General features: G+C 42.4%; 2 protein-coding genes across 3 annotated transcripts in view; one reads left to right on the top strand and one right to left on the bottom strand.

Annotated features, from left to right (window-relative positions):
* ank2b (ankyrin 2b, neuronal) overlaps positions 1 to 6,197 on the bottom strand; it is a 151,581-nt gene extending 145,384 nt beyond the window's left edge. The window contains exon 1 of the mRNA XM_069518395.1: positions 5,868 to 6,197. Coding sequence (XP_069374496.1) covers positions 5,868 to 5,954 — 87 coding nt within the window. The 5' untranslated portion in view covers positions 5,955 to 6,197. The remainder of the gene's footprint in view (positions 1 to 5,867) is intronic.
* A 6,545-nt stretch (positions 6,198 to 12,742) lies between these two features.
* aco1 (aconitase 1, soluble) lies at positions 12,743 to 26,743 on the top strand. Of its 2 annotated transcripts, none has more exons than XM_069518672.1 (21): positions 12,743 to 12,982; positions 14,103 to 14,235; positions 14,324 to 14,492; positions 15,135 to 15,272; positions 15,384 to 15,453; positions 15,560 to 15,743; positions 16,493 to 16,632; positions 16,722 to 16,893; positions 17,082 to 17,182; positions 17,945 to 18,061; positions 18,288 to 18,447; positions 18,540 to 18,675; positions 19,289 to 19,373; positions 19,557 to 19,713; positions 21,602 to 21,726; positions 21,817 to 21,921; positions 22,784 to 22,926; positions 23,157 to 23,304; positions 23,874 to 23,996; positions 25,029 to 25,214; positions 25,303 to 26,743. In XM_069518672.1, the coding sequence occupies exons 2-21, from the start codon at positions 14,127 to 14,129 to the stop codon at positions 25,417 to 25,419; spliced, it is 2,685 nt and encodes an 894-aa protein (XP_069374773.1). In that variant the 5' UTR covers positions 12,743 to 12,982; positions 14,103 to 14,126; the 3' UTR covers positions 25,420 to 26,743. The 2 variants fall into 2 exon arrangements, with proteins under 2 accessions (XP_069374773.1, XP_069374774.1); XM_069518673.1 differs by having other exon boundaries at positions 12,846 to 12,978.
* Positions 26,744 to 26,828: the final 85 nt, after the last annotated feature.

Raw genomic sequence — 26,828 nt, 5'->3', positions numbered from 1 at the left:
TCATGAAATCTAACACAGGGTTTCCAGATCCTCTTTTGTTCATCCTTTAACTTTTCATCTTGCACCAACAGCAGGTCAAAGTTTTCAATGATCCCACAAAAAAATACCTCAGCATCCTCTTTCTTAAATACGTGTATCTTGGGTCCCAGATGATGGATCCAAAACATCTGGATTGCGCCCTGGTGGCTGACTGCAGTATAGCTTATAAACCTCAACCCCCTCCATGAGAGCAGATGATTTCTTTAACACATGTTAGTGTTCATGTCTCAGAGTTTTTTTAATTAGATGCTATACAAATGGGGCTAACATAAGACTGCTATCTGCTGTGTACCTTTAATTTGGGATGCACATAAGAGCATGCTGAATGCATGTCCATAGATTGTGCATATGTCTTAACCAAACCAGGCACGCCCTGCCCCCCATAACTCATGGTTGGGTTGTCAACAGCTGATGCGTCCTTAGTAATGGGATTTGTGGGGATAAACATAGACAGAGTCATAATGCCAGCTAAAGAAAGGACTCTGTGAACAGAGTGAGCGATCAAAGGAGAAAAACAACACCGAGAATGTGTGTGGCGAGGAGGAGAGAAGGAGATATAATGAGATAACGAGATAACTCCGAGGAAAATTAGTCAGATCTGTGAGTGTGGTCCCACTGAGCAGACAGACAGCTTTGGATTGACTGAAAACCCGCATGACTCTGCAAACTGAGCTGGGTACATCTGCCAGCGGCCAGCTGAGCCACACATCTGTGTAGAGTGATACCTGCCAGACCACCGATAACCCATCAACCCCCTCTTTCCCACAGCCATACGCAGAGAAAGGGACTGTCCTCTGATTACTGAGTGATTACAAATACAGCCAGAAACCAACCAAACAGACTGTTGAGAATGGTTTCCATTATTCATTTCAGCTACTGAGTCCTACATGTCTCTATGTATGATCTGTGTTTTTAATCTGTTTGCAGTATTTCATAAAAAAAAATGTTTGTGTGAATTTGAAGCTTTTCTACTTCTTTGCTGCTCGTCTTGACCGGGAAATGATATTGTATCTTACTGGGACATTTCTGGTTAAATAACAAATAAATACATTTAGGCTCAGGTACAAAAGATAAAGTAATTCTCTACTTGAAGAAACTCTAAGTGCGTTGATTGTACAAGCCCGCTGTTCTCTTTTAGACAAATGTTAGCGTTTGGCTGCTAAGACGCTCATAATGACCAGATTTTTAGCAATAATTTGTTACCTTGGTCACCATCAATTTGTATAATTTATTCAAATTATTTTAAGTGTTAACCTGTTGACAACACAAGATGAAACGTCTACAAGTTACAAGGGGAACATAATATGCCTTAATACACTTAATTTGCTGTTTATTTGGTACACACAGCTAAATCTAATGCGACAGTCCTGTAATAAATTCTCCTTCATGAAGGTTCAGTCTCTGTTCAGTGTCTTATAGAGGAGCTGATTCATGATATGAAGGTCTGGTCTCGCAATTTTGCCCGTAGCATTCTTACTTTACTGAACCTCAGCCACCCATTTGTTAATTAGCATTGCCGCTGGCTTGCAATGAATACTGAGGTTAGTGGTTACCCATTGGATCCTTTGTAAATTGGATGAACAGATTCTACATGTGAATATGCAGAATATCCCTGTAGGGATATTTAAGGACAAAAAGCCTTCTATTCAATTGGTTTCTAGTTTTTCCAATCACTAGTGAGCAGGCTTTGGTTAACAGTGGGTAGAGCAGAAGAGGTGGAGAACATTGACCACAATACATCGGCTATCAGCTTTTTAATTCAGATGCAGGGACCGTAAACAGTGTACAGTGAATGGAAGATGGAGTCTTGGCCTGGAAATCAGCTGAAAACCCCGAAACATTGGCCATATGCTGATTCGTCATCAGACAGTAGCCAAGATTAGATCTTTTCTTGCTTGGGAAAGCAAGGATATATTTCTCAGCCACGTCCTAAGCAGCCTTTGTAATTGTGTGATTCACCGAGGTTTCAAAGAAACTTGGTTTATTAAAATATTGAGTAAAATTAGCATAAGAATATTACTTACATAGCTAATCTGCATGTAACAATATGCAAGATCATTACTCAGTGAGCTGCATCTCGCGTTGACTTAAGGTCTGTTCCACTAAGAAAAATGCTGAGTCATGTCCTGCAAGGTGCAGACTGAGACAGAGGCGGATGCTGGGCGTTGCGACTGCAGAGGAGGAAAGTCTGTACCCTCCAGCACAACTGTGACCCTGCTACTGTCTCTGAGCCCCACAAGCTCTGACCTCCCGTATTTTGTCATGCCATCCATCCAGCCTGACCTCCTCCCAGACTTTATCATTCTTTACATTACATGCTCCCATCATAATCACTAGGGCTGCTGGAGGTGGTCGCTGTTTACTGTCTCTCTCTCTCTCTCTCTCTCATATTCTCTGTATCTATTACAGTAGCGACATAATTTAAGTCTTGTGCACTTCATCAATGTGACTGGTATGGAATAGATCACTGGAATAGTCGGGTCTGACTGATTTGATACAAAGCTTATAGACTTGAAGCTGTAATTGCTGCTGAAGAAACTTCGACAAAGTTCTGAATAGGGGCTCTGAAAACTTTTGCGAATTAGAGAGTATTTGGATTTTATCATACATTTGCAAAGATAAAAAACAAAAAGTTGTCACCTTTTCTTTATGGGTAACTTCATGTAACCATTACTAGTTGCAAATATTTGTACAATGGGTTCAAAGCTCATAACATTCACGATGGCATTCCTAGTCAGTAGCTCACCAGTAAAGGTGGCAGCACATCTTGCCAAATTGCAAATCAATAACTGCTATTGGAAACATCCACCCAGAGACATGAAGCGCAAAAATGTGTCCACATCACAGAATCAAAAATTATTTCATCCTCCTCTGAAAAAAAATTGCTGCTACTACGTTACTACAAAAAAACTGAGGAGAATTCAAATGTCAGTAAAGGTTGACAGCATGCCGACTAAAAACCGAGAGTCGTTCAGGGATTCGAACCAAGCAAACTTCTCAAATTCAAACCCCTCCCCGGTCTCCCTGCTCATCGACCCACACTTTTCACTGAACTGCAAAGACAGACACTGAAACCTGATGTGCGGCCTAAGTGACTGAACATCTTTTAAGTGATCGTTACTAAAGCAATGCATTTCCCTCCCCTTCTTCTGTCTGTCCCTCTGTTTACAGCCATGTCGCTCCATGTCACACTGCCAGCCCTGCCATAGTCTGATTCCGATGTCGACCGTCACTATCTGACCTTGGTTGAGGCAGAAAAAAGCGAGTGGCAGATGTCCTCCTCTACAGGAGCAGACCTGGTGGCAAACCAACCCCTCCTCTAACTGCTCTGTCCAACATCACAGCCTCGCACTCCTCTTCGTAACGTTAATCTCGCCACTGTCACCCAGAAATGAATATCCCATCAGCATCAATGGCTACAAATATTAATTTTTATTCTGAGGGGAGAAGAAGGGAAGAAGCTAATTTGTTCTTCATGGCAGCGCAGCCTAGAGGAAGTCGCAGGCTTCCTGAGTGGCTTGTGAGTGTTCTCAGATTATTCTGATGCACACTACACAGTCTTTCACCAGGAGAAAAACCCCTGACTGGTCCCCAAACTATGTTTAATCACAAAATCACATGCAAGAAGAGACAGAGTGAGTCCAACTGATCCTCCTGCTCTCCCTGCCACAGAATAACACATCAGCCTGGAGGAGGTGAAACGCTTCAGTGGACATCAGTTGTAAAGAATAAAGGAGCGGTTAATAAAAGCTGCACTCGATTTGCGTCACCCTGTCCCTCACCCACATTGTTATCACTGGATTTCCCTGATTACAGACGTGCAGTGCAAAATAAATTAGGGAGTACTTCATCACTATATGTATTTTAACCACCCCATCCTGCACTCTGATTGGCTGGAGATGACTGGAGTTGTTGCCTGCTCCAACTAGCTGTGATTATCCAGTGATGGGCAACTGCTGATCGAGCGCCAATCTCTGGCTTTTTTTCCAGCAAGTTGCATAACACATTTGAGACTGGGAAATCATGATGGAAAGCATGTAGGTTGAACTAGGCTTAAGATTTTACAAGGACACGAGTATACAGATACTAAAGGTGTGTAAGATTTAGGTGAAAGGGATCAATTGGCAGAAATTGAATATAAAATAATCGTTTCATCTTAAATGTACGAATTGTTGTTTTCTTTATCCCAAAATGGGCCTTTTATATTTTACTACTTTATATTTACATCAGGAGGAGGTCCTCTCTTCGAAGGCCGCCATGTTTTTTACAGTAGTCCAAACTGGACAAACTAAAGACCTTTTGAGTTTTTATGACAACTGAAGGATACCACAGGTTCTCTCTCATGTTTAGAAGTGGCCAAAAAACTCTATCGGAGGAGTTCACAGCGAGAGGGAGAAATCCTTTACTTTGGGTTTCTGAGGGGCTGACATGCTCTTTTGGAGTTTTCACAATATTTTTGCTACATCTGCATACAATCATTTCCAACATATGACACAGTGAGTCACAATCGTTGCTTGTTTTACATGTTACAGAGCACTGTCCTTATAAGCAACTCATTCAAACACCATGATTGAAGTCATGTCTCACTCCGAATAAGGTCAAAAGTCTGTGATCATGTAAACGTATGACTTAGTTTGTCATCTATAACTGGCTGAACAATGTCTGTCACAATTTAGATGAAACGAACTATAGAAAACATCATGAGGATTATTCTGCATTCAATTTCTGTCAATACTTCCCTTTCACCTCAATCTTACACACTAGACCTTTAGGGCATCAACATGATCAGACCTGATTCTTCATTTTCAGAGCATAGGGAAGCTTTGACGTGGTCGAACACATAACAGAGTCAAACCTGAATAATGCTGTGTGCCGCTGAATGCCATTACTCTACAGAATCTCCTGACAACTGAAATTCTCACAAATCAAATTGCAAACATCTTCATAACCAGCTTAACATGACATCCCCTGTGCTAATGTTAGAGAACAAGCAGGGGAAGGTGCCATTCTCTTTGCCGTCACTTCAACCATATGCTCTCACAAGGACACTGATACCACAATGCACCTGTTTGTGAAGGCGTCTATTTAGGTTTGGAGCAGGCTGCAAACACAAGTCACCTTTCCAAAAGAAACAGGAGTGAGGAGTACATGTGTGAAACAGAAACACATGGTTCTCCTCTGTATTACCCAGCCACATAACCAGCAGTTTGACAGGTTGAGCAGAAGAAGAAGAAGAAGAGGACATCAACACTGGCCCATGATAATCAAGTTGGACGATGAGCAGAGAGAAGTTCCTGCGGTGATCATGCAAGTGTCACGCTCAGGGAAACGCCTGCACCGTCACAGCCTGCTGTCTCTTCGTGGGACACGCTGAGATCCAGCACTCCGATCAGCAGCAGTGTCAACACGCCACACCAAACTCCATTTAAAAATCGGTCCGATTTTAGGGTTCAGTGCCATCAGCAAATACATTCGTGACAGTGGAGGACCCGGGCACATCCTCGTGTCTCTGATTAGCCTGTTAAATTCGGTGTTATTTTAGCATGAACTTTTTTGTCGGGTCACTCTGCTTCCTCTATTCCATCACGGTTTACGATGGCACCGACAGACGAAACCGTCTGAAATGTGGATCACTATTAAACCCGCTCACTGTTTTTACGTGTTAAATATATGCCGAATTAAACTTCAGATTCTGTTGAGTCAGACACTAACAAAAATCAAGCTCCCGCACGCATGTGTCTCAGCAGGTGTCCGGATGAGTCTTACATCGAGTGGTTTTCAAACGAAGTTCGGCGTGGGTGAATCGAAAGGGGGTCACAGACGTGTACCTGTCGGGTTGTAGAGAGCTCCTCGTTCCCAGTGGGTGAAGGTGTCCCTCCTTCGAGCGAGGCTGGGGTGACCGGGGAAGAAGCCATGTTCCGTCACTCACTCACTCACTCACTGACAACTAGTCACCGTGTCCTCCTGCATTCAGCCCCGCCGCTGCCGCCGCCGCTCCAGAGGACCGGGGACGGTTATGGTTTCCTGTCCGAGCACAGTGACGTTCTGTCCGGCTGCACAGAGGAGCCACTGTCAGTGAGTGCTCCGGACGGTGCTGGTATGCTTATAGTCCGGTGGTCCAATCCAGGCAGATGACGTTCTCCCCGGGTCTCTCGCTCACTCTATTAAGCACGCACGCGCACGCTCACGCACGCGCACACAGTGACACGCTCTGCTTCTCGGTCCTCACCTTCATCTCAGCCCATGCTGCTCAAAAAGACCAAGTAGCAAGATCATTCTTATTTTGCTGCAAACATCTTTCTACTGCAGTGTGTGTGTGTGTGTGTGTGTGTGTGTCTTGGTTTATGTTGGTCCATTTTGGGACATTTGGACAAGTCCTCAGAACTTAATCGGGGTTAAGACTTGGTTTTACGGTTTGGCCTAGAAATTAGGTTAGATTGATTGAGTTAGGTGAAGTTTGGTTAGGACATTACATTGTGTTACATCATGTTAGGTTGGATTAGATAAGATAATACATTCCACTACTCTTTCCGTTACACCGGGCAAGGTCCCGTTAAGTGCGATTAGTTTACATTGCATTGTGTTACATTATGTTAGGTTAGGTTAGATTAGGACACCTTACACTACTTTAGATTACACTTGGCTAAGTTCGGTTAGTAGTTCAGGTTGAGGTGGAGGCAGTAGCTCAGTCCATAGCGACTTGGCTTGGGAACCGGAGGGTGGCTGGTTCAAGTCCAGCATGGACGGAAGTTGGAGAGGTGCCAGTTCACCTCCTGGGCACTGTCGAGATGCCCTTGAGCAAGGCCCCCCAATTGCTCCCAGGGCACCTTCATGGGTGCCCGCTGCTCTGTGTGTGGTCACAGTGTGGATTGTGTACCGTGTGTGCTCCGTTCACATACAGAGGCTAAATTTCCCCACATTTGCATGTTGCATTCTGTGTGTGGGACCATAAAGAGGAATCTTAAATTATTTTATGTTTCGTGGCGCTAGTTTACATTACATTAAGTTAGGTTAGGTTCAATTACAGGAGGGTAAGGGCCAAGGGAATACGTTATATCAATGAGTGCCTTCACAACTGTAGAAAGAGAAGTGTGTGTGTGTGTGTGTGTTTGTGTGTGTGAGAATCTAACTTGCAGCACTTCCTCCACCACAGACTGTTGTATCCAGTCCCATTTTATTTCAGCTCAGTGCAACATCTCATTGGCATGACAGGAATGTCGCCCTGTTGCCAACACAATAATCTGAAAACAGATAATAACACAAGGTGTATAGCTGCAGCAGTTTAATTCACTGCAGATGTTATATTGAGTTCATGAGCCGTGCGCTTATGAAGAACACAAGGGTGTAAATACATTCGCTTCCCACACACACACACACACAACTTTGTGTCCTTGCAATGTCAGATCTCACTTATCTCTGTTTTTTTTTAAAAGCGTCATGACATTGCACTTCTGCTGTGAAATTCATCACATCATCATCAACCCCCTGCTTCTGCCGTGTACGTCCATTTGTCATATTGCCACAACATGATGCTCTACTCTTTGCCTGCACACTGGTGCATGGAAGACAAGTGGTAGGGAGGTGGGGCTTGTGAAGAGCAAAATAAAATCGAGGTGTTACCAATCATATCTCATACACCTGCTTGTTATACACGTGGGGGATGGTAGCCAGTCTAATGGGGGTTGGGGTACCAAAAGGGAGAGGGGACCCTTAGCCATCTGATTTGTCACAGAGGATGCTGGGTAGGGGGTGTATGGTGCTGAGATGGAAAAGAGAAGGAGGGGGGGTCACAGAGGGTTCTGATTGGTTAAACTGGTTAAGGGCAGTGACATTGACTGGCCCTCTGGGTGACCCCAGAGCAGAGGCAGAGCAGAAGGAGGGGAGAAGGCAGCTTTGTCACACCCAGGAGAGAGATGGAGTGATAAACAGCCGGATGTAAAACTTTAACAATGTGAGCATCTAGATTATTATAATTAGAGAAGACATGACCCACAGTTCTAATAAGAAGGAATTCAGTACCAATTTTCAGTATTTGACCATTTTTAAGACAAAATGGATGTTGGGTGATGTCAGAGAAATGTGTTACCCAGGCCTGGGATATATTAACCTGATTATCAGAACTCAGCAACTTGATAAGTAAATCAAATGTTTTCAAAATGACAGGAAAGACGGGTACAAAGCTGGTTATTTGTCATTTCTGGATTTTCTCTGGCTTGTGAGAAGTGAATTCGGCCTGAATCAATTAAGATAGCTTTAGCAGAGCTCTAAATTTGCAGTTGCACTAAATGTACCTGGAACTTTTGAGTTGAAGTTCCCAGTAACTGATGGGTTCAATTCAAATTACAGTTTTGGCTTGACATTGTTTCAAAAACCTGAGGTATCTGTGTCATTAATTTATTTTTCAACCTTTACTGAGTGTTTCACCCCTTAACCACAACCCTCTCCGGTTGGTGGACCGGCAATGGAGTCCAAATCACTGTCCATTTGCTCTTGGCTTGTAGCTTCCATCCTGGTGTGGTGCCTTGTCCATATTCAGCAGGAGGCTCGTTTTGTCCCCCATCCAATGAGCTGTTAGTTCCTCACTCCTTTTGTCAAGACCCAAAGTGGACAACAACCACCATGTCGATATGGATGGTTCTTCCTGTTCTTGCTTTCTGTTCTTCCCTTTTCGTCTCTATCTTCTTTCCCTCTCTGCACCCCCCTCCACTGCATCTCAGAGACAAATATTGCTTCATTTTATCCAACTACATTTGATTAAAATTTTGTTTTTATAGCCCATATTCCCAAATCACAATTTGTCTCATACATCCCAAGAAGGTGCAACATCCTCTGCCCTTAACCATAAGAAAGAGTGAGGAAAATCAACCAAAACAACCATTTTTAACAGACAATTAGAAAACAAGAGAGCCACATGTGAGGGATCCCTCTCCCAGGAATGTTTAACAGTATTTATTCAAAAGAAAATGTTTGAAAGAGATGAAGGGAGCAGTAGTGACAATTGTAATAGAATATTGCCAATAATAATAGTACACATGCAGTAGGTTATTGTATATCTGAGCAATGTAGTTTTAATCATAATCCATAATCAGCTGCTACCATGATAATGATTGTGATCCACGATCCACCATCACGGTCATAGAAGTGATTCTATTGATGTTGCTGCTATGAAATTAGCATTGGGGACACCTGTGAATGTCTCAGTCCGATATGGTGAAATAAAAAATGGTCAATGATCTGGCAGCACAGATATTAATGCTGACTGCCCAGTTTTTTGGGCCATTAACAAAACACGCGCGAAGCAGATAAGATGCATGGTTCTCGAGACATGAGACACAGACAAGCAGATTTCTTGAATTAGTGAAAAGAATGACAGATTGTGTAATTTTTTTTAGAAACAATGGAACTTTTCTCTCTGAGATACTCATGTTTTTGTTCTCACATTTGATCTGTCATAGAAAAAAATATCCATCGTTGACATTTCTCTGTGTTATACTACAGCACCATCTGCAGGTTAAAAGGTAGAAAAGCAATCGCTGCCCTGCATCTGATGCATGCCGACATGACCTTGAATCTCATTTCGAACTCAGACCCTGAAGTTGTTGCACTATGAGGTAATGAAGTGATTTAAAACACTCAGAAACACGGAAAATCAATTTGCAATATGAATTCTGTCACTTGAAGCAAATAAACAAACAGATGGACATAATTTGGTTGTTTACGCGACAAGATATACTGGATCTAAAACACCCAAAAGAATTGCTGTTTGTATTTTGTGTGGAGAAATTTTTAATTTGTTTCTACAGAAACTTATCAGACCATGAACAGAAGACGGCTTCTTGACCTGCATATTTGCTGTCTATACACCTAAAGCTACCAAATATTGGCCGTTGCCCCGAGTGGCCAATTCATCATTAGACAATTGTTAATGGTGTTGATGTGAGTGGGGTTGAGGGATACTGATGCATATTTTAATATTAGTGTCCTCCTTGGAATAGCTGTTGCCCCACAGCAAGAAGGTTACCGGTTTTAATCCCAATTCGGCTGGGGTCTTCATTTACTGACCTAGTGAGCTACAGCAGACAAGAGACACCTGTCTGTGATAGCTGAAACAAAGATGGAAGATGTTTTTATCTCGGAGTAAACGAGTCCCTGGGAGCAAAGTTGTGACTTTTGATAATCAGAGACAGATGGACAGGATTAAAACATCTTCTGGACAGCTCGGTAAAAAACAATGCGATCCATCTTGGAATTCTGTGGAGGCCTATCTGTGTGCCTGTTTGTTTGCATGAGGCTGAGAAGAGGCAAAGAGGTTATTTTAGCATTGTGCAGGCATGACTCAGTTGACCTGTCAAACGATATCACGGCTGGGTGAAAATCCCGAAGGGTTAGTCAACAAAGACTGCAAGGGTTCACTGCTGTGTTTATGTGTATTACTGTGTTGTGGAGGGACTAGATAGACCTGAGTGTGTGTGTGTGTGTGTGACAGACCACAAACCTATATTGCTAAAGCAGGAAAGAAAAGTATTATTGTGGTCAGTTTGAGTCGTCTGGACATGTTGTGGCAGTCGCCTAAATATCATTGGCCCCAATGAGCCAGAGAAGCCAAAGACAAATTTCCACTGAGGTGGACAATAAAGTGAATCTAATCAAATCTAATGTTGGACTGTCAGAAATCATTTGTATTCTTTAAACCACTCCCTCCATCCTCAGTTAGCCAATGACAACTTTATGTCGAAGCCAAGCTTCCTCCGAAGGCAAGGCCTCTGTGTGTGTGTGTGTGTGTGTGTGTGTGTGTGTGTGTGTATACTTGGCAGTGGCGGCTGCCTTTCTGAATGGAAAAATTAGAACAGACTAAGCTGTCAATCACGATCACCTTCCTGCCTGAAGTGGCTCTGACATTGACACAAAGGACCTGTGTTTAAAACACACACACACACACGTCCCTTTATGCAGTGATATATCTTTTATTGATTTTGCAGTGATGCTGCATTAAATATTAACATTCATTCTGATGAAAAGTCTGATGGATCGTTTACAATGACGAGACAATATTACTAAACATTCAGTTTAACACCATCACGTTAGCGCTGAAGTTGAAAGACAATATGTGATTTCATTCATGCAATATGTGGACACCGGTGATGATCCAAGGCCTATAGTGTAGCAGAGGGACACTTTTAACATGAAGGAGGTTTGCACAACATACAACAGTAAGAGCTGTAACCATGCAACAGCAGCACCACTTAGTGGGACTTGCAATGAACAGCAGCATGCTTTCAACACAATAAAAGCGACAGTAAAAACAGAACAATAACTAGAATGGAACTCCTACTTCCACCAAAGTCTAACAGGTCAATTAAATTCAATCAAGCTGCACCAGATTTAAAACACTTACAGTCCTCTAAATATGTCCAAACTTTTTTTTATCAAGATCCATGAATGGTTCCGATGACATTGGTGAAAATCTGTTATTTTTTTTATTTTATTTAAAAACTTGCAATGTTAGAGAAAGAAAAAAACAATTCCAAGTTTACTGAAGATCCATTCAAAACCTTTTTGTGCAATCTTGCTTACAAATAAACACACAAACATACAACCCAATCAACAAAGTAACTGACAGGGGTAAAAACAGGTAATGACTGTCTGTCATTGTGCAACCCTGTTTTATGAGTCCTGGCTCAAAGGGCTCTAGGTCAAGGTCATAGTTGTAGCAGTTCTACATTGTTGATATGTACAGATAAGAAGAAAAGCTAGATGTGGAACAGTCTCTGGCTTTTTGAAATCATTTTAAATATAATATAGTGTTTGCAATGCAAGCTGAAACGAGGGGAAACGCTTCTTAAGGGAATAGCAGGTTTACATTGATATATTGCAAGAGCATAGTAAATCACACCGTGCAATCACATTCCTGTTCTCTAAGTTTGTGAACAGGGGATGAATGGAAAAGCTCAAAATGACGGAAGGTATGCAATCACCTATATCTTTTAAGCTAGGGTTGGTAATCCTGGAGCAAGCTACACTTTGAAAATACAGTATGCAACCTAGACATCCCACCTCCTCCCATTTTAAGTTGTAGTGCTAATGTCGATAAACTCCCTGTCAAACTATTTGCTGCAGGCAGGTTCTTCTCACCTGGTCTCTGATAAACAAGCACAACTTCTCCCCACACCGGTATCTGATATGGAATAAGAGCGTTCTGTTCAAAAACAAATCACTTCTCTTAGAGAGTTGGGTTCAGAATGAGATTCTGCCTGTGACTCAATTGTTTAATGAGGGCTCCTGCTTACATACAGAATTTGTATCCACATAAATGATTTCCCTGTAACCCCGAGGAATTCACAGTAGTTTTTTGATGCCACTCCTTCAGGCACTTTAATTCTTTTATAGAAGATAGTTAGAACTACTCCTGGATCCTGAAAATTTGCTTTGCACCACATCAGAAAAGAAAAGAAATAATAGAATAATAAAAATATATTGTCTCTATTCCATAAGAATATTGAAATCAGTTTGGTAATGACATATAATGGAAGAAAGTTTGGATGCTTCCTTAAAAAAAATATTTGATTGTTAAGGAAGTGACCTTCAAAACTATGTAAGTTTAATATTAATCATATTTTTAAAGATGTTTTATTATTTTTTGGGAGGAGGAAACAGCAGCACTACTTAGTCCCACCCATTGGTCCCACCCGACATGGAGAAAGATCCGCCCACATCCGGCGAATGATCGGGTTATGTTCAGGATGGAAGCCTGGTGATTGGCTCGGAGCGCGACTGAGTTGAGGGGTAGACCAATCAGAGGCAGGACACGGGTGGCTCCGCTTCCACCTCGCTGGGAGTTATACAACGAGCAGCAGCAGCAGAGGCAGTGGACGTACACAGCCCATGGTGCGATCGGGTAAAACACGGTGACTCTCTGTTTGTGTCTCTGGAGCTGCACACGTAAGTAAGTCATTAAACCTGATCTGAGTCCCATTCCTTTATTTACGGTGTCCTACAGTCTTACGCAGATAGCGTGGTTAGCACCCCGCCTGTGCTGTCGCGCAGATGAATCGAGCTGAAAGCTAGCTAGCTGTCACTGTCGTATTTCAAACACGTATACATTCGCTCCGGTTCACGTGACTGTACTGTAAGGGAGGTAAACACTCATGGACGTGTAAGACGGTCCGTTTCTCCGTGGTCCTTCAAAACCGGTGTAGAACTCTCCCAAAGCAGCTAATGCTAACTTAGGTCAAAATGACTGGCGGAAGAGAAACACAGTCTGGTTATGCAACAGTAGTTGGGTCAAAGTTGTTTCTGTAATAGTCTTATAACTGTTTAATACTTCACTTTTTAGGAATGCAATAATACAAAGTCAGTCTTACAATAAAGTATCAGGGACGATCTGGTCAACAGCTTCATGAACATGTCTGCAAGTCGTGACATTCGGATTTTAATATTCAGAGCTGCAGACACGTCATGGTCATTATCGGTACACTGACTCGTACTATACAGTCACTACGACATCGTTAGTGCTGCTGAACTCAGGTCCTCGAAGTAAAACAGGCGCGAGTGTTGCTGTGGCCTTGTTATGTTACACAGTGATGTCAGTATCATAACTAGACTTTGCACTCTGCAGCACAGCGACATTAGCCTGTATTCCAAGATAACCTGCAAACTATGTGGACATTCAGGATGTCCAGAACCAAAGTCCACACAGGTAACGTCTCTCGAAGAAGAAGAAGAAGAAGAAGAAGAAGAAGAAGAAGAAGTAGGAGTAGTAGGACAACCAGATTTACGATTTGCTCATTTTTGACAAGGCTCAGCTTCTTTCGACACGCCGCTGCACATCTCGCCGTATAAAGTTTCGTCAGACTGCGAAAGGGATTTAGTTATGTAAGCTTTGAGAACCAGGGGGCCAAAAAGTTCACTGACCCTCTGCTCCACCTTTCTGTTACAGGCTAATCCATTTCCACACTGAACACGAAGGATTCAGCCTTGTGATTAACCCTCATCTGTGATGAGAATCTACATAGATGTTTGGGTTTATTTTGGCGTTTAAAACAAGCTTGTGTTTCCTCTTTTAGATTCACACTGAGACATCGAGGAGGATGGCTGCGACTGCGAAGAATCCTTTTCAACATATTGTTGAGCCCCTGAATCCAGATGAGCCAAAGCAGCAGTTTTTCAATCTCTCCAAACTTGGAGACAGCAGATATGGTAACAATACTTAATCCTCTCGTCATTGGAATTGTATCGTTATAACAGCAGATATTTCTGAGGGGTTCACTGTCCCTCTGTTGCTCAGACCGTCTGCCGTTCTCCATCCGGGTACTCCTGGAGTCTGCTGTCCGCAACTGCGATGGGTTTCTGGTGAAGAGCTCAGATGTGGAAAGTATCCTCAACTGGAAGCAGACCCAGACTAAAACTGTGGAGGTTCCATTCAGACCGGCCCGTGTCATCCTCCAGGACTTCACGTATGTCCACGCTAGAGCATCTCAAGAGGATATTGAGATGTATTATGGGAAATGTAGGATCCAGTGTTCTTACAGAAGTCATGATAGCACTGCCTCTGCTGCTTAAACTGAAACCAACAATGAGCTGATCTGACTACCAAGTGTGTGTATCTCAGGGCTACAGAGCTCTGTTGTTGTCCAAAAAACGATCACCCCTCTGTTGTACTGGGTGACATCTTACTCCATCACCATGAACACACACACTGTGGTTCATGGTGACAGAAGTACTCACTGCAACAAATGTGGATTAATCCACTGCTAAAAATAGTCCCCAATACAACACACAATTTTCCTCCTTTTTGAGTAATAGGAAAATTCAGTATTCAGCTTATTAACTTTTTTATTTTTTTATTAAGCTATTGTATGGGAGTTGGTTATTCAGACTCTGATCATCAGTAGGATCCAGTGAACTTGGGGCTTACACCCACAGACGAGGATATACTAAGGTTGTAATTGTACATCTTCACATGGTTTGTTGACGGGCAAAATATAGATTGTGTATGTTTCTTGTTACGTTATCCTTAGTTAACTGATGATGAATTATATCTGAATTATGAAAATGGAGACTGGACTCACTCTGACATGCTTTAATCCTCCTCCCAGTGGTGTTCCTGCTGTGGTGGACTTTGCTGCCATGCGTGATGCAGTGATGAAACTGGGTGGTGACCCAGAAAAGATTAATCCAGTTTGCCCCGCTGACCTCGTCATCGATCATTCCATTCAAGTGGACTTCAACAGGAAGTAAGGCCAGGATCCTCAGACTCTTTCTGCCATGGCACCATTAGATCATAGAAGCTGTGTTATTCTGCAGGTAGCTTCACCATGATCATCTCCTCTCTTTTTCTATCTTAGGTCTGATAGCCTTCAGAAAAACCAGGATTTGGAGTTTGAGCGCAACAGAGAAAGATTTCAGTTTCTAAAGGTAAAAAACGATAAACAAACTCCATAAACAAGGTCTTCATATTTAATACGTTTTAACTCTTGTGGCTTTTCCTTGAGCACCTAAACATTTCCCCTGCTCTTCCCAGTGGGGCTCTAAAGCTTTCAAGAACATGCGAATCATACCTCCTGGTTCAGGGATCGTTCACCAAGTCAACCTGGAGTATTTGGCCCGAGTGGTCTTTAAATACGATGGGTTCTTCTACCCCGACAGCCTGGTGGGCACAGACTCCCACACCACCATGATTGATGGCCTGGGTGTCCTCGGCTGGGGTGAGACAATCAGTGTCAGCAATGATTTGTCATGAACTGCTCTTTTACTGTCTTCTTCCCAACGTCATTCTCACCTGTGGGTGATATATAGAGTGTAACGTGTGATGGTAAAGTTAGGGTTTTCCAGTCAAGAGAAATTAGAAGTTATACTGTCTCAATATCCAGGGTTCTCGGTGTTTACACTTAATTGTAATGATCGACAGAGCTGGCATTACAATCTATACATAAGCAGATATAGGCGGTTGTTTTTAGTAAATATTAATGGGATTATTATATCACAAGACTTGAGAATTGAAATCTTGAACTCATTAAGACCCAAGGCTAAGAATAAGAACCACCACACAAAACCTGAGGGTTTTCCAAAGACCTGAGTGAATTATGAATGTTACAAAAGCTTCCGTTTCTTCGCCTCTGACGTTGATAGACATGAAACGCACAAAGAAATGTTTTGGATTTCATTTTTTAAAAACCTATAAACACAACAAAAACGAGATCGCCCCGCGTCTTCCTTCTTGTTGACTGAGCCTTGGTCAGCAGGAACATTCTCTGGGTGTGAATAATCTTAATCTTCTAGCTACAGTTGTTTGCCTGACACAAATCCAAATATACCCTTTCTACAAAGTTGCACTCTCATTGTTATACCTGCTCTCATTTAATGATACAGTGCAATGGATAAACTGTTGGCTAATTAGTGTGACAGTCGCTAGAATTGCTGTGTGGTTATTACATCTTCATTTTCAAACCTTCAGGTGTGGGTGGAATTGAGGCGGAGGCTGTGATGCTGGGTCAGCCAATAAGCATGGTTCTGCCTGAAGTGGTGGGATACAAGTTGTATGGGACCCCAGAAAAACTCATCACCTCCACTGACATAGTCCTCACGGTTACAAAGGTAACTACAGTCAGTTTTCATGCAGCCCCTGCAATGCAACATGTGTTGTCTCGCTGACGTCATAAACCTCCACACCCCTGTGCCCTCAGCACCTCCGCCATGTGGGAGTAGTGGGGAAGTTTGTGGAGTTCTTCGGCCCAGGTGTGGCTCAGCTGTCCATCGCTGACAGAGCCACCATCGCCAACATGTGTCCAGAGTACGGAGCCACAGCAGCGTTCTTCCCCGTGGACTGCGTCAGCATTCAGTACCTTGCACAGACAGGTGAGAATTAAAGTTGTCCTGAATACGTGGTTCGTTCAGGATCCTCTCAACCAGCCCAGTATTTGATGACAATAACATTTCTTCACACAGTGCTCCTCCTCTAGTCAATAATAAAATATTTTTTAAGACCCTTCTTTGGTTGATCACAGGTGATGATGTTCATTATTTTGTCTCTCGTCTTGATTCAGGGCGAGATTCCAAAAAGCTGGACTACATAACAAAGTACTTGAAGGCTGTGGGCATGTTCAGGGACTACACTGACGTCTCTCAGGATCCAGATTTCACTCAGGTCTGTGTCAAAGTCAGCTTTAATGTCAACAGGACATAGACAGCATTGAAATATTGTTATCTTCATAAAAGTTTTGAGAGGGGACTTGTTGTATTATTGCCTGCATGTATTTTAATCATCCAAACCTAGAGGATTATTGAATTCAGAGACGGTTGCAATGTTCCCCCATCTATAAAATTGAACAGAATTATATTATTCTTGAATCTTTAAGAAGAATAGCAGAAATTAAATGGTGTTAATCATATCACGCACAGACTTATTTGTTAATGAACCCAGGGTGGTGAACACTTGTTTGTACTGGGATGGGTCGGGCTTCGTTTCTGTGTAATACTGGTCTCAGTTCAGCACAAAGATCACAGATCTATAGATTAGATTGGGCCAAGAAATCTTCCCAATCACTAAACACTTGTCTCCTTCGAAGAGATAAATGAAAACTATGAATCACTCAGTTCTGTAACAGTTATTTTACCATAATTTGCTTTAAGTTGTTTTGTATCTTTTTCAATTTGGGGTCCTTTTGTCGCGCAAGAAACCTCAGAGAGAGGTTCGGCTCTGTGAGGGATCCCTCTCCAAGCACAGACAGAAGTGCAATAGATGCCTTGTGTAACTGAGAGCATCAGCAAAATAAAAGTATTTACAAAATTGGGAGAGAAGTGGCGTACGCACAAAATGGTCTGATGTGTATGCAGTAATGAATGAGGCCCCAGATCACTGGAGAGAGATGCCAATACCAGTTGTGAACGGGGTCTCTTTCTCTTTCAGGTGGTGGAGTTGGATCTCAGTACAGTGGTCCCATGCTGCAGTGGTCCCAAAAGACCCCAAGACAGAGTGGCTGTGTCTGACATGAAAAAAGACTTTGATTCGTGTCTGGGAGCAAAGGTAGATATAGCTGTACAGTTTAATGTTTACAGTACGTCAACACCTATCTGCCTATATATATATATATATATATATATATATATATATATATACACACAACCTTTTCTCCATTTTGGCCTTACATCCAAACTTAATTCTTCACACCTATTCCTTGTGGTCTGTGACTGAATTGCTGCTACTTTCAGTACTTCAAAAAAACGTTTACTTTTGTTTTTAATGCGTGTAGCAAGGTTTCAAGGGATTCCAAGTTGCCCCTGAGCGTCACAGCGCTGCGGTGCCCTTCCAGTTCAGCGGAAAGGAGTACACTCTGAGCCACGGCTCAGTGGTTATCGCTGCCATCACCAGCTGCACCAACACCAGCAACCCATCTGTCATGCTGGGAGCCGGTGGGTAGAGTTTTTATTTTTATTTTATTTTTTTTAACTGTGACTTATCACCTGACAGAGTTAATGAGTATTAATACCGTTTCTGTTTTCAGGACTTCTTGCTAAAAAGGCAATCGAGTGCGGTCTGAGTGTGAAGCCGTACATAAAGACCAGCCTGTCACCTGGCAGTGGAGTGGTCACCTACTACCTGAAGGAGAGCGGTGTTATGGACTACCTGTCTCAGCTGGGGTAGGCTGCTCTCTCTCCCTCTGCTAATGTTACAGTGATGCCACATTATTCTTTTGTGTGTGTGATGCAAAGACATAATATGTGTTGTTTGAGTGTAATGACACTGTATCTTTTGAATATTGCTATTAACATAAGTGCACATTAGGGATTGTCAGTATGGATACAATTATCTCAGCCCCACTCTTATGCAAGTGTTAAATCAGAAATCTTTGTTTTATTGAATGAGATACACTGGTTTGTATTTGCTAAACCTACACAGGCTAAATTGTAAAACTTTTCTTTTTTGAAAGCTTTCAGGAATGGATGGCTGCTGCTTTAATTTACACTAAATTTGTCCAAATTATTTGATCTTGTCGATTTTATTTTCCCTGTTCATGTTCCTTTGTCATATTTACATTTCATTGACCTTGTCTGGTTTTTTTTTTCTTTTTTTAGAAATATAATCTTTATAAATAAAGATTAGGAGCAGAGATCATGTAATTCAAATATTGCAGCTGCCATGGTGGAGAGATTACTATTTTGTTGTGATAGTCAATTGTACTTGGAAAAAAAAAAAAAAAAGAAAAAGGCAGGTGAACGTGAAACTAATTCATTCCCTTGTCTTTCCCCACAGCTTTGAGGTTGTTGGCTATGGTTGCATGACGTGTATAGGCAACAGTGGGCCGCTCCCAGAGCCAGTGGTGGAAGCCATTACTCAGGTACCTGTGGTTTACATCCCTACTGTTTCACATCACCTCTATTCCTCACTGATTCTCCTGAGGTTACTGGAAAACTGCAGCCACTAAAAGTCAACTGAGTGTAAATAAAAAGAAACATTCTAACTGATGAATACACGTAATATTTAATATCTCACTCTTATAACACATATATTTGTGTTTCAGGGAGATCTGGTTGCTGCGGGCATCCTGTCAGGAAACAGAAACTTTGAAGGGCGAGTCCACCCCAACACCAGAGCAAACTACCTGGCTTCTCCACCACTCGTCATTGCTTATGCCATCGCCGGCACCGTGAGGATTGACTTTGAGAGGGAGCCCATTGGTGAGTTTTTAGACACCCAAAACACCCCCCCCTCCTTTGTTCTCACTTGTCAACGTAATGAATGATGTCAGGAGATGATCCAGAGTACAGTGCATGTCTGTAAACAGCGTTGTACCCATCTAAAAACCAAAACACAGCCAGCCTCTGTGCTTTTCCATTAGACACTCTTAAGAGCCCATCATTAGCTGCTCATGGTTGGTTAGTTCTGACTAACAACACCACAGGCATACACGTCACTGTGCACGCTAGTTTCACAGAGTGCTTATGGCCAATCATGCACACCACAGGGACTCAGCTGAAAACTGAGGATGTATTTTTAGACAATGCAGGCTTTTGAAGGCCAATACAACAGCTTAGAGCCGGTTCAGTGGTGATGCGCACATGTTTGGGAGGGAGGCAGTCTGAGTTACAGAGTTAAGTGCATTGTGAGAAAATCCAGCGAACTCTTGGGCCTGCAGTTTGTTCTAGTTTTTACAGTATTTATTTTTAAATAAGAGCCGCACAAACTAAATCTTTCTTTCCAGCTGCATAAGATTCATTCAGACTCGTCTCCGTCTCCGTTTTGCTCGCTCATGCTGACACACACACACACACACACACAAACATCAGACACTGTAAACTCAAACTCACTCAAAACAACATTGTTTGGTCTTAACTAACACAAATGACCTACATTTGAATTTGCGTGTAGAGCAGGGAGGTGCGATCGGATCACAAGGGGTCACAGGACACACATTCAGGACGCATTTTAATGCCAAGTGTGAACACACGTTCTTAACGCTGGCCACATGTGATTGGATCTCTCAGGACGGATGTTAACATCATGTGTGTCCGGGCCCTTAACATAAATCAGGTCTTAAAGGACCACACAAGTGATTTTACACATTACAGTCAATTAAAATAGCACCTTTTGGAATATTGTGCAGAATTCCTTTAACTTCAAAAGCAACTGTTCAGCTGATAGACCCACCTTGATATTCATGGCTTTGTCTCTCAAGAGACGTGTTATACATGTAGGTGGACATGTTAATCTATGTTTTTATTCTGCAACACAGTTCACAAACGTCCTCATTTGTCTCAAGTTGTCTGATATCCAGCCACTCAGATATTAGCCACTGTGATATTAGCTCAGGCTTCTTAAAAGCCCACTTTCCTCTGATTGGGTCGGGGCCTGCTGAAGGGCAGCACAACCAGTGTTTATGAGCGCCACCTTACCCTCTCAGCAAACTGTAAAGCAGGGGTCACAAACCTTTTCGAGCCCAAGATCAACGTGAGCCGAGATCTACCACCCTGATATCTTCCAAAAAACCCACTTAGAAGGGTCACATTTATTATTTTTGCAAATTCTGTTAAAGGCTCAGTGTTCGAGCATAGATATATATAAAGAAAGGTAGTTACGCAACTTAATCTATTCAATGCACAATATTCAGCTCAGTTCAACAATATGTTCTGCACAATGTTTTTACACAGGCTTCTGCACCGGAAGCACTAAACAGGCTTATTTGTCTGAAATTAGATTAACTCCAGCGTGCCAGTGTTTCTTTATGATGCATTAGTTAAATTGAGCACGTTTCCAGTAATGATGTACTGACATGAAACCACTGATCTCAGGGGACATTGACTCTTTTAGAATTACACCACCACTTTCATTTATTAATGAAACGGATTGTGAATAATGTCTCGACATGGTCTTCTAAGGTTTTTTTTTTTTTTACATCTGAATAGTCTGTCTTATCGCTTAATCTTTTTATCATCTGTTTAATGTGATCAGATTAGCCACAGTGACAGAAATGACATTTGACTTGAACTTTTTCATGTGGTAACAGCTTTACGGTTACCGTGCTTGAAGCACCGGACTCTTTAAATGTTGTTCTCTTGCCATCTGCAGCCAAAAATTCTGAAGGGAAAGAGATCTTCCTGAGGGACATCTGGCCCACACGAGCGGAGATCCAGGCTGTGGAGAGAATGTTTGTCATTCCATCAATGTTTAAAGAAATCTATGCGAAGATTGAGGTAGTGTTATCTTGACTTTTTGGGGAACAGCACGTATGCAACTTGAAAAAGACATTACTGACATGACTCTAACTGACTGTGTTGTTACAGAAAGTGAATGAACGCTGGAACTCCCTGGTTGCTCCCTCTGACAAGCTGTATACCTGGGATCCCGAGTCAACTTACATCAAGTCGCCACCGTTTTTCGATGGCTTGGTAAATAATACAAATCACTACATCTTCCCGAAGTCATGAAACTCATTTTCAGTTTCCACCTCTGCTAAATTATTAAAGTTCAGGGCTGCCAACTGTCTCATTAAAGGTCATTTTTCATTTTTCCAAATCTGGAACTGCTGGCAAAATAGGAAAGAAAATATAAACTCCAGTGACAAATAATTGTCAGGGTACATCTAAACAAAACATTGCACAGATGAAACTGAACATAAAATATACTTGATAATTACACTTAATAATTGAATAGTAAGTTACGTGATTCATTAAAATTCTATTTTAACTGTAAGACTAGAAAAATACATTTATATGATTTTTTAGTAGAACACAGAGAAATGGAAAATTATTTTATTGGAAAATTAAAATGGAAAATTAAATGGAAATTATGATTGTTTCACAAAATACTTCCATCACGATGAGAACACAAAAATGACTACAAATGTTCCAACAAGCATGCTGGGCCATTAGGTGGTGATAGTCTACATTCAAGTTATATTGGACGAGGCACGTGCCTGTGAATGCCGGTAATTTGTAATTGAACCTAGCAGGGCAAACCAAATGAAGAGAAACAGGTATATAGTTGCCATTGTTGTTGTTTCTGGTTCATGCTCATTAGACAAAGCAACCGTGGGCATATGTGACATAAACTGTGACATCACCCTTTTCCCCAATGCTTCGTTTTTCAGTTACACGCATAAACGCAAAGCAGAGTTTGAAAATGCACTTAACACTGGAATCAAACTCTAAATGCTAAATGCTCAAGTCAATGCTGATGCAAATATTTTCCAGTGAGCTGAATAAGAGGTAACGTGACATCATATGTCTAACAATCATTTCTGTTATTCAGACGATGAAGCTGCAGCTTCCTGGGTCCATAACCGATGCCTGCGTGCTGCTGAACCTGGGAGACTCGGTCACCACAGACCACATCTCCCCTGCGGGGAACATTGCCAGGAACAGCGCTGCGGCACGCTACCTTACCAGCAGGGGGTGAGAGACCTCACTGTTTCAGGCTGGGGCAGCAATCTGTGCAGGTTACGTTGCTTTGTGAAAATGTTGACCCATGATGCACTGCACAGGGAACCTTGGTGACTAGTGTGTTGTTTTCTTTCCTCTCCTACCTGATATCAGAGTTACGTTGTGAGAGTAGGTTGATTGAAAACCTGTATTTGAACTGTGTGTTAAAACCTTGGGCTTCACTCCGTTTGTGTTTTGACCAGTCTGACTGCGCGCGACTACAACTCCTACGGCTCCCGTCGAGGTAACGACGCTGTGATGGCCAGAGGGACGTTCGCAAACATCCGGCTCTTTAACAAGTTCCTCAACAAGCAGGCGCCTCAAACCATTCACCTGCCCTCAGGAGAAACGGTCAGCATAACCCCTCATTCTCTGAACTCAACAGAGAGCTTTTCCTCTCCGCCGTCCGTCTCTTTTCCTAATAATGAGTTTGTAACTCACACACACGTGGGATTTTTGTAAAAGCCCCAATGATGTCAGTGATCATTTTACTTTGCAACAATCTGCATTACAAATCCAACTAGGACGGCACTCAGGGAGCACACACCTCCTCCAAGGCCAAACAGTCCCCTTATTAAACCAAGTTTCAATTCACTAGATTTTTATTTGGATCAAATTACAAATAGAAAAATGTTCTATCTCACAACAAAGTCATCAGGAAGTATAACCGGCAGAGTGCAGTATTTACCACCAGTAACTGTGAATGAGGAAGTACAGCTCCTGCAGTGGAACCAGGCGGCGTGATCACAAAATTACATGATGATACATAATATTGCACCAAAAGCTGACCTGCGGGATCATCAACATCACACAGTGTATACGGGCCTTTAAGTGACGCTTGTAATTTAGCTTGGAGGAAAGACCTCAGTACTGCTTCAAATGGATACACTGAGTCATATTTGTCTTCCTTTTCTATGCAGCTGGATGTGTTCGATGCTGCAGAGAGGTACCAGCAGTCCAGTACCCCCCTGATCATTCTGGCCGGGAAGGAGTACGGCTCAGGCAGCTCCAGAGACTGGGCCGCTAAAGGACCCTTCCTACTGGTGAGGATCACACACTCACAATTTGTAGCTGACACTGGAATCTGAGCGGCATTAAACCAGTTTTCAATGATTTGGTTTGGATTCTTTTAAATAATAAAAACTCGGACTGCTTTTATTATTTGCTGCAATGTTCGCAATTATGTTAAACAAGATTTTCTAGGCTTTTTCTAAAATCCATTTCTTTTCACTTATTCATGATGAATATTAAATGAGTCTTTACACCAGCTCTTGTAGTTCAGGATCACATTGTCTCTTTGTACTTACAAGATGTTTTAACACTGACTGAGAGTCACTGGTGTCTGAAATAGATCATTCACCTTTCATTTGAGGATGGAAGAAGGGAATGAGATGAACACTGAGACCTAATTAATGGCTGAGACTTTCGTTTAAAACATTTATATCTCTCTGTTGTACATGGCACTGTCCAGAATTTTGAAAGTGACTGAAATAAAGTTGATTAATCCACATTTGTGACTGATCCAATTATAGGAAGTGCAATTCACTTCTGGTGAGTCATTGTACATTTAAGCTGTGTCTTAGTTCAGGGGCCACACTTGAAGAGTTACGCTGTGTTCTCCACAGGATGTCGCTCCTGAACTGAGATGCAGCTGTAGTTGTCATCACGTTTCTAAAGTGTAGAGCTTTGTTCATGTGATCAGTTGCGTGAGCTGAGACCATCAACTGTATATAAAGATGGACAACATGACAGCTCCCCAGAAGTGAAGCCAAAACATTTCGACCCCCCCCCTAGTGGCTGGCTGCAGTCTAGATCCTAAACGCAACATTCTCCATGTTAGTGGAGTGTAAAGATGGTTTCTGTCAGGGGGGCGTACAGCTCACCTGGCTCTAAATGGCGTCCAAAGTGGCAGCAGCTATATTAGAGGTATTTTATCTTTAACCGAAATCGGAGGAAGAGGAGGCGTGTTTGACATCTTTATTTACAGTCTATGGCTGAGACTGGGATTTTACTGAAAAGTAGTGAGGCGCTTGTAAAGTGTTAAAAGAATGAATCTTTCCCCTTTTTTCCTTTAGGGTGTTAACGCAGTTATAGCAGAGAGCTATGAACGGATCCACCGCAGTAATCTGGTGGGGATGGGAGTGATTCCTCTGGAGTATCTACCAGGAGACACAGCTGACAGTCTGGGGTTGACCGGCAGGGAGCGCTACACCATCCCCATCCCCGAGCAGCTCACTCCCAGGATGCTCGTCGACGTTCAGGTTAGTCGGGGACAGTTTGCCGTGGATCAAGGTCAGAATAAATGTTTCTGTGCGACGTGACGCTTCATGCCTCTTTCCGCCCTCACAGCTCAACACAGGGAAAACATTCCAAGTGCGGATGAGATTCGACACGGACGTGGAGCTGGCATATTTCCACCACGGAGGAATCCTCAACTACATGATCCGCAAGATGTCTGAAAACTAACCTGCGGAAAGCGAGATGCATCTGTTGCAATTCTCAGCTCAAGCTCAACATGGTAATAATCCAATGTAACAGCCAACAAACGAAATACTGTCCAGGAATAGTTCAACGAGTCAAACTGTTCAGTGCAATGAGCCACTCACAGAGACACAATCTTCTCATTGTCGAGAACGCTGCTACGAGTCATGTCTGAAGTCTGGAGTGAATTTGCTGCATGTCACATGTGAATTGTATGTGAAGATATGCAAGGAAGCGTGATACTTAATTTAAAAATGCCATGAGTTAAAAGTCGCTTCATGTCCTCCTGTATTTCTTTGTCATAACAACGAAATTCCAACCTGCACTTTCAGAGGCAGCAGTTCTTCTGCTTCTATGATTACTTCACTTTATCACAGCATGGCTCTTATTTTGTCTCCCGTCGTAATGATAAGACCTGGAGCTGGCTTTCAGAATTTGTACGTCTATGGTACCAATGTAAAGCTTCGGGGCTTCACTGCCACAGACTTCTATACTGTGGGTGTCGCAGTCACACTAAGGAATGCTCACTTTATACATGTGGGTCCCTGTTTCGTTAGCTGCTCTCTATTTGAACATGCATGAGTGCACGCAGGTGACGTGATACACCATCCGGGCGACAAAGACGACGATAATGATAGTTAGCGCTCAGGATGTTTGTCCGATAAAGAACTGAAGTAGCAAATGCGTCAAATAAGAGCCAGGTTGTAATAAAGCAGAAATATTCTTTCACATGTTGAGATTTAAATTGAATTCTTCCTCATATTAAGCATTTATCTTTATATAGATTTTAGTTTCTCAGGGTTATGGGGGTAAACGGTTGGGGGTGTGAGGTATGTGTCGCAGAAAGTACTTTTTGGTGGTGATGGAACTGTAAAGTCACATGGGGAGGAATCAGGCGCAGCTCGAGTGTGAGTGCACATTATTCTTCTGGTTACTCCTCCAGCTAAAGACACTGTGGCGACACGGTGTGATACAGTAAAGGTTCTTATTTTCTCGTTGTTTCAGCCCACGTGAGCTGCTTTCATTGGATCTGCCCCTGTGGTGGTTTTTATTCATTCTCTCCATCTCGTTGTCTCTGATGTAGTCAGTGAAAACTTGCCTGTTTGTTCTTTAGACATTCCAGTGCAAAGCTGCTTTTGTCAACGTATAAACTGCCTTAATAACTTCATAAGTCTGATCATGTTGTTGATCATTTTTATTTCAAGGAGACTGACAAACCGTTGTTGTGCTAACTGTTGCACGTTCCCTACAATCTGAAAGCGTGAAACCACAGGATATTGATAAACAGAATAAAAATACTTTTTTGCAACCCTTTTCCTGTCATTCATTGTTGAACTTCTTCTATTTTTAGGACATTTAGGTTTTAGAAGGGGCCAGAATTAGTAGTTATAGTG

This window comes from Paralichthys olivaceus, chromosome 22 (assembly GCF_024713975.1).
Source record: "Paralichthys olivaceus isolate ysfri-2021 chromosome 22, ASM2471397v2, whole genome shotgun sequence".
In the NCBI taxonomy this organism is placed as follows: Eukaryota; Metazoa; Chordata; class Actinopteri; order Pleuronectiformes; family Paralichthyidae; genus Paralichthys; species Paralichthys olivaceus.
The sequence above is the reverse complement of the archived record's forward strand: the minus strand, read 5'-3'. Positions and strand labels throughout refer to the sequence as shown.

What these genes read in the sequence shown, in the direction of transcription:
- aco1 (XM_069518672.1), top strand. Translation starts at nt 14,127, where the DNA reads ATGGCTGCGACTGCGAAGAATCCTTTTCAACATATTGTTGAGCCCCTG. An exon ending in CCTGGGTGTCCTCGGCTGGG is followed by an intron (nt 15,744 to 16,492) that starts GTGAGACAATCA and finishes TCAAACCTTCAG; the next exon opens with GTGTGGGTGGAATTGAGGCG. An exon ending in CGCTACCTTACCAGCAGGGG is followed by an intron (nt 22,927 to 23,156) that starts GTGAGAGACCTC and finishes TGTTTTGACCAG; the next exon opens with TCTGACTGCGCGCGACTACA.